The sequence below is a fragment of the Chiloscyllium plagiosum genome, chromosome 4, assembly GCF_004010195.1.
Source record: "Chiloscyllium plagiosum isolate BGI_BamShark_2017 chromosome 4, ASM401019v2, whole genome shotgun sequence".
Lineage (NCBI taxonomy): Eukaryota > Metazoa > Chordata > Chondrichthyes > Orectolobiformes > Hemiscylliidae > Chiloscyllium > Chiloscyllium plagiosum.
This window is the reverse complement of record NC_057713.1, coordinates 107,593,644-107,601,838: the sequence shown is the minus strand read 5'-3', so window position 1 is coordinate 107,601,838 and position 8,195 is coordinate 107,593,644. Positions and strand designations below refer to the sequence as shown.

At 38.6% G+C, this 8,195-nt stretch overlaps 1 protein-coding gene across 4 annotated transcripts in view; it reads left to right on the top strand.

Moving 5' to 3' along the window:
* The window catches only part of LOC122549299 (programmed cell death 6 interacting protein), a 102,716-nt gene that overhangs the window by 35,534 nt on the left and 58,987 nt on the right, over positions 1 to 8,195 (top strand). For all 4 annotated transcript variants that reach the window (XM_043688857.1, XM_043688855.1, XM_043688859.1 and 1 more), the window contains exons 4-5: positions 899 to 1,026; positions 6,976 to 7,129. In XM_043688857.1, the coding sequence (XP_043544792.1) occupies positions 899 to 1,026; positions 6,976 to 7,129 (282 nt within the window). The remainder of the gene's footprint in view (positions 1 to 898; positions 1,027 to 6,975; positions 7,130 to 8,195) is intronic.

The following is an 8,195-nucleotide window of genomic DNA, read 5'->3' as shown; positions in this document are numbered from 1 at the left end:
AGTTAAAATTCATCCCCATATATTTAGTATGAATATGTTGTGCTTTACTGAAATCTTTGTGTCACCACTGAGTTGGTGCATTACTGATACTGAATCTTAACTGAACAGGGACATTAACGACATTGTATTTAGTGCAAAACAATTTGACATATAAAACACAAATTAGTTCCTTGTGTTAGGTTCTTTTCCCGAGGTAGGTTCTTTTCCCGAGGTTTCTCACACGAGATGCTATTCGCACGCACCAACCTCTCCAGACAGTTAAAGTTTATTAAAGCTAGGTGACTCTCTTTGACCCTCTTCGCAGGCATGTGAAGTCGAGTCAAAGTGAGGCACTGAACAAAGAAAACACATTCCCTTCATACAGGTCAGTTGCTCTGCTAACAGATGCTCTGGCTACTCCCCCACAGTCACATGCCACACAAGACAACCCTGAGTCACTCAGTCACATGTTACCCCAGGTGCAATGGCAGGATGAGATCATCCTCTGAGAAAATGCTAAAGACCTAATCCTGGGGAATCGTTATGCAGATGATTTCCTGACCCAGTGATTTCCCCAAGACAATGTAGGTATGATGCCTCATAACTTTGGAGGATGGCTCGAAAGCATTTCTGAATGGAAGAGATTGAATGATAGTTTAATCTGATAATAGTAGGGGAATAGTAGCAAATGACTGTCTAATTGGAGTGGGGCGTCATTCCCATCCTTGCCTGACTGTTGTCCCCACCCACTTCGAGAATGTTCTTTAATTTAATATTAATGTCCAGAGAGAGATTCCCATTTAGTCTTTTAACATTACATTAGTAAAATTCCCTATCGGAATCTATAATATCCAAAAACTATTCCAGTTTAAGCAATTGTAACTACTGTACTTTTCTTATTTCTCGTATTTGATTGCAGCCTTTGCGAGTTTGGGATTTGAAAAGACCTGTATTTTGTTCAACATTGGAGCTCTTGCCAGCCAAATTGCATCAGAACAGAATCTTGAAAATGATGAAGGGTTGAAAGCAGCAGCTAAGTATTACCAGGTATGCAGATGTCATTGCAGGCTCTTTATAACTTTTTTGTTCCTAGCCATACTGTCTTATCCAAGGAACAGGAGAGTCGAGCATAAGCAGATGAATACCTTATACTCGAAGCATCGACTCTCCTGCTCCTTGGATGCTGCCTGACCAGCTGTGATTTTCCAGCACCACACTCTGACTCTGCCTCTGATCTCCAGCAACTTTTTATAACTGCCTTTGTACCTTTTACTGTCACCTGGTTATGCTTTTTGGGGTTCCCTTAACTTAAATACCTGGACTCGAGTGAGTGTAATCTTAGAATCGCGGAACAACCGCATGATGCTGGAAAAAGTCAGCCGTCTGGCAGCATCTTTGGAGAGGGGAACAACATTCGTCTTTCAAGTCCACAAATTACTTCCTTTGCTCTAAAGAAGAGCCATAGTGGAGTTGAAACATTATCTGTTTTCCTTTCCACAGATGCTGCCAGGTTTGCTGTGTTTCTCCAGTGTTTTTAATGTTTGCAGATGCGTGAAATCATAAACAATCTTGCAGGACAAGAGTTGTCATTTTAAGCCGTCATGCCTTTGGAAGTGCTATCCAGTTTGCCCCACTTCGACCTGCAGTTTTCTCTTATTGTATGATTATTCAATTTCCCTTCAAAAGTTGAATTTGTTTCCTTGCCACTGTCACAGTTTATGGGAATAGGATGCTGTAAATCAAGCCCCACTGTTCCCCAAGTTGTCACAAATATAAGAATTTGATTAAACCACTGAATTGCCCAGTTTATCCAAACATCTAATTAAAGTCACGAATGTAAACCAGTATTTTGCTTCAACCAAAAAATAAACTATACGTTGTATCAAACAGTTTTTAACTAATAGCAAAAAATAGACCAATTGCTAATCTACAACTGTTCAACTGAAATTTTACCCCTTTTTAAAAATTCCCATTCACTATACAGGCACAGAAAGAAAGATGCAAATATCATGGGTGGACGAAAGAAAAATATGGGAAACTCTGTTCAAGTCCACCAATTTGGACCATGTTTTTTTTTTAATTCCTTCTGAATCTCCGCTGATGACATGAATCTGCGGATACACCGACACTGTCTTTCACTGGGTGAGAATTTACCCATCAGTGACTTTTTTTTTCCCTTTCAGCAGGGGAATTGCAGAGAGCAATTGAGGGGAATGATGATCAAGAAATGTGAGACATTAGGGATCTGTTAAGAAACTTCTCCAAATGGAGAGGAAGAGATGGGTTATTTTTCTGTGCAGGTTGGATGTTTCTGCTGCATGGACTACACTCAAGGCTATAGCTTTTTGCCAGGAATAAATTAAAAGGTTGTGTGTTGAACTCTTCTGAGCCTAAAACAACTTGGCCCCAATTGAAAAGCTGGTCAAAAGCCTGCTTCTGGGTGGAATTGCCCTGCGTATGCACAGGTGCTATGGATTTGTCTGAATATCTTGTTTACTGCTCCAAACGGCAGCATTGTCTATACTCAAACTCGTTTTAAAAGTTGCAGACACTTTCTTTGATTTAAAGCAAACAAAAGTGAACTTCACGGCTCACATCTCTAATAGCATTGCATCCAAACATGATTTGCTGCCTTTAAAAAAAATCACTTAATCTCTGGCTGTTTTGCCAATTACCTTATCTTTCAGCCTAGTAATGTGATTAGTCATTTCTAAAAGTTATGCTAGAGCTGCTTTATTCCTTTTCAACAAAACAAAATTCTTCTAGTGCTGGATATCTGAAATTAAAATAGAAAATGTTAGAAATATTCAACAAACTAGGCAGCAGCATTGCAGAGAAAAATAGAATTATCATTTCAGGTCAGTGACCTTGCTTGTTAGAGTGGAAATGTGCTGATCAAGAAAGTTTTCTTGTGCATCTTTTTGGAATTCCCATTTCACACTCTAATTTTCCTTGTCTCTATTCGGATAGTTGAAGCTCCCATTATAGATATCCTTTAGTTTTGCATCTTTCTGAGCTTTGCTTGCAGATTTGCTTCTCTACATCTTTTCCATTTCTTATTGGCCTGCAGGATATAATTCCTCTTTTTTTCCATTAGTCTACCTAAATGACTTCAATCTTTGAATCCTCAAGCACAAGCTTTTCCTGGGAAGTATAGTTGGTCAACGTTGTCACTACCTCACATTTTAAACTTTTTAAAAGCTTTTTCCTGAACTTTTTTTTTTGTCGGGAAAGTTTCAAATCCTTCACTTGTTTGAACCAGATATGGTGTCATAATCCCGTGTGGCATCTTCCAACTGAAACATTGCCACCTTATTAGCAATGCGTTGCGCATTTGTGCGTGACAAACCTACCTGAAAATATCTTGTATTTTTCTCCAAAATAGCAAAGGACCATGGATAACGAAAACTTGAAATAAAAACTAAGGACTAGAAGTACTCAGCAGGTCAGGAACATGTATTCGACTCGTTTGTTTTCTGTCATCAATTAGATGAACTTATTCACATTTGGCAGGAACATTAGAGAATGGACGTACTATTTAAATGGTGAGATTGGACAGAACTTGATGGTACAGAAAAATCTGGGGATCATGGTATATAAGACCATAAGACATAGGAGTAGAAGTAAGGCCATTCGGCCTATCGAATCCACTCTGCCATTTAATCAGGGCTGATGGGCATTTCAACTCCGCTTGCCCAATTGCCCTTAATTCATCATAAGATAAGAATTTATCAATCTCTGCCTTGAAGACATTTAACATCCCAGCCTTCACTGTGCTCAGTGGCAATGAATTCCACAGACCCACCACACTCTAATTCTAAGGCTGTGTCCACTGGTCCTGGTCTTCCTGCCTAACGGAAATAAATTCCCAGCGTCCACCCTTTCTAAGCCATGCGTTACCTTGTAAGTTTCTATTAGATCTGCCCTCAACCTTCTAAACTCTAATGAATACAATCCCAGAATCCTCAGCCATTCATCGTACGTTAGGCCTCTCATTCCAGGGATCACCCATGTGAATCTCTGCTGGACACGTTTCAGTGCCATTGTGTCCTTCCTGAGGTGTGGGGCCCAAAATTGGACACAATATTCCAAATGAGGCCTAACTATAAAGTCTTAGAAGCACATTGCTACCTTTATATTCCAACCCTACTGAGATAAATGACAGCATTACATTTGCTTTCTTAATCATGGACTCAACCTGCAAGTCAACCTTGAGAGAATCCTGGACTAGCACTCCCAGATCCCTTTGTACTTCGGCTTTATGAATTTTCTCGCCGTTTAGAAAATACTCCATGCCTGTATGTGCAAGACCTCATGTTTGCTCACGTTGAATTTCATCAACAATTTCCTGGACCACTCTCCTAAACTGTCTAAATCTTTCTGCAGCCTCCCCACCTCCTCAGTACTACCTGCCAGTCCACCTAACTTCGTATCATTGGCAGACTTTGCCAGAATGCTCCTAGTCCCTTCATCCAGAACATTAATATATAAACTTACTGCTGCGGCCCCGACACTGAACCTTGTGGGACCCCACTTGTGGCTGCCACTCCGAAAAAGAACCTTTTTATCCAAAATAAATTGCGAAAAGTTAACATCCGGATAAAGCAAATTATTGGCAAGGCAGAAGGTTGAGGGGAGATCTAATAGAAACTTACAAGGTAACGCATGGCTGGTGTTGATTGCAAAGCGAAGCATAGAAGAATGAGAGTCAATCTTATTGAAATACATAAAGTTCTGACTTGACAGGAAGAATGCTGAGTCGATGTTCCTCCTTGTAGGGTAAATCTAAAACTAGGAGTCATAATTTAAAACTTAGGCATTGCTCTTTTGCAAAACATGATGCTTTTTAATGCTCTGGTCCAGTAAATTAAAATTTCGATGGTGTACATTTCTTTATATTATTTGTAACTTTGCACAAAGCAGTCATGGGCAAGGTTTCTTTTTTTTTAATTTTCATTCATCTGTTACGAATTTGTATTCTGTCTTTGGAAAGAACTTGAACATATCATAAAAATATTAAAAGAGAAAATATTTGAAATTAACAGCATAGTGACATTTGTGAAGATCGTCAGGATTCAAAACAGCAAAAATGGCGGCTATGGGGGGAGTAAAAAATACCAAGTCCTGAAATCCATATAAGATATATTCAGTTACCAATTAATAGTAATTCTGATCATCTGTGTTAAAATCAAAATAATATGCTACTTTGTTATCAGCTGTTGCTGAAGTGAACATTGATACATGTGTCTCAATTTCTTGCTTCTAGGTCCAGTTAGGCATGCTGTTGTAGAGTGTCCACAGAAGGACAAAGTCATCAACTTGTAGGAAACATCTCAAAACAATTATTGCATCTTCATGCTTACGGAATGTTGATGCTGCAAATCCCCACTGTGTTTTTGAGGATAACAAATCTTTATTTTTCCAGAGGGCCATAATGACTCTAGGGAAAGGCATCTCTTGCTGTTATCCTAAGTCATGCAATGAACATTGCATCAATTTGATTCTTGGTCTTAGACAAGTTAGTGACTGTGGTCAGATTTCTAACTTGACGTCACTGACCCACAGCTGTTAAGGAGCAAGCAATGTTTTGGGTTCCTGCTGCTTTCTATTCGTTAATCAATACTGATGACTGGAAGTTACGAGTTCAAACATAAGGATTGGTAATTTAATTGTGGTGCCAGTGGACTCCATATCTCATACGAATGTCTATGCACATGAATGTTGTTGTCAAGGAAATTCTTCATTGTTGTCAAAAAAAAAACTCAAGTCATTTTCTGGCCAAGATGATAGTTGGTAGAGAAATGAGGAGAAAAGACAGACACATTTGGCTTTCAGATTTGCTTTTGTTTTTCAACTTTATCCATCTGTGAGGAGAAATTAGCATCTTGAAATTTGATTTTGATGATAAACTGAAATAAGGGGCGAAATATGTAGATTGTGACACAAATTCCCTTTCTGCCTCACCTTGATATAATTCCTTTCTGCTTTACCATATTATGGTATTTCTAGATTTAAGTGAAGCTATTTCAAAAATGGCACTTGTAGTATTTACTAGGAAGTATTTTGATAACTGCAGTAGTTTTCCGTTTCTCAAAAATGAAGAGGCTAAAATGGTGCTGTTACTGCCCTCTGGTGCTCAAAGTGTAAATTTGGTGGGTAGAAAGATCATTGTCAATGTTAACTGTACTTAAAATCAGATTTTTTAATGTTTATTCCTGCTAATGTTACACGTGCATAAAACTTTTTCTATTAGTGTTATGTAGTTAATTGTTTCTCTCTGGTTTCTCTAGCCATCTGTCCTTGTTTTCCATTGTCTTCCCCTCAGTTTTGTTCTTGATTCTCTTTTGCTTGACTGTCTTCATCATGTTATCCAGTTTCTATCTGAGGTGATCGTGCAAAAATGGGCATAAGCTGAAAAATCCCAAAGTTGATTTTCTTCCCACTAATGCCCCCCCCCTCCCCCCATATTACTTGTAAGTAGCTTAATAGTTAAAAGATGTATTGATATTTTAAACTTGCAAAACTGCATTTTCTTTCTTGCAGGTTAGTGAATTTGTATTGTATTAAATTGGACTGAAAATGAGTACTGATGTAATACCCATAGGAAGCGAAGATGGCTACTTTGTATCCCTAGCCTGCTGTATCATTCACTTAGATCAATGCTGATCTCGAACTTCATTCAGTTTGCCCGTCATTACTGCATATCTTTTAATAACTTGCATAGCAATCTATCACTCTCAATCTTAAAAACTTTGTCTGAGTATGTGCAGCTTTTTGGGGAGAGAAATTCCAGATTTCCACTTTTTTTTGTGCACGGAACATGTCTCTTGATTACCCTCAACTGTAATTTAAGATTTTATGACCGAAAGCTGTACTCATAAGTAATGAGTCAGGATCTTGGAACTTTATGAAATTGAAGTAATCTTAACCTAATCCAAGTTTGATCATGTGGACAGATGGGATGAAATGGTTGTTTTTTCTTCTTCGTTGCAATAGCTTGCCAGTGGAGTTTTCCAGCACATCAAGGATACTGTACTATCAACAATGAATCGAGAGCTCACAATGGATACCTCTCCAGATACAGTTGGGACCCTCAGCCTGATCATGTTGGCTCAAGCACAGGAGGTATTTTTCCTTAAAGCAGCAGCTGGTAAATATGACTATCTGAATTTTGTATTGTTTGTACTTGTTAATGAATTTAATTCTTGTATAATATACACGTGCAAGGTTAAAACCAAAAAAAACTGATTATCATTTTGCTCTCAGCATATTTTCAGCTATGCAAATTAAAATGGTGCAAGTAACAATTGTAGTCATTTCCCAAGTAATGCTCTTCTCCCTGAAGTATAATTTGGAAGATTTAAATATAAAATCAATTATAGAATGCTTTTTTGGATCGAATGGCAATATTGCCCTTGCACCCCCTCCAAAGCAAGAATTAGCAGGGTGCATTTTATTGCAGAATGTTGAGAATCCCATCATAGAGTGGAATTGGATATGCTAATGAAGGGTTGGCAACTAGCCGGGTTTGGACAGTGAAGAGGTATCCAAAACTTGGAGCTTGAGAGATTGCAGAAGTAGGATGCATTAAATTCATGAAGAAGATGGCTGACAGGTATGGATTTTAAGCTTGTGAGCCACTGGCATTTATTAAGAAGATGGCATGGGAGCAACCAGTGTTAAATTGACAAATGTGGCAAAGTTAAGCAATAATGAACTTGTCAGCTTTGAAGATTGAGAGTGATCTGAAGTAGGACTTAAAAGTATTGAGGATCTACAGAAGTTAAAAATGTACAGAACAAATTTGGAGCTGAGAAGGAACCAAGTAATAATTAAAGGAGTCAATCTGATACTTTATAGAAAATAGAGACAAGAAGGATTGCACTAGGGAAGCAAGGTGGAAGGCTGGAGGTGCAAGAAGAATTGGCTGAGAAACCTCTGTTTTATTCAGTCATGGGATGTGGATGTTTATTAGCAACTGCTGATTGCCCAGAGAGCACTTAAACGTTAACCACATTGTAATGAGTCTGGAGTCACATGCAGACCAGACCAGACCAGGTAAGGACAGCAAATTGCCTTTCCTAAAGGACATTGGTAAACCAGGTTTTCATAAAACCTGTTCAGCACTCTATGTTGAATTAGAACTCCCAAATATGGGTACAGCTTTCCAGTCTGGGTCAGCTTCATGGTGACTGCTCATTTCCCCCTAAACGAGC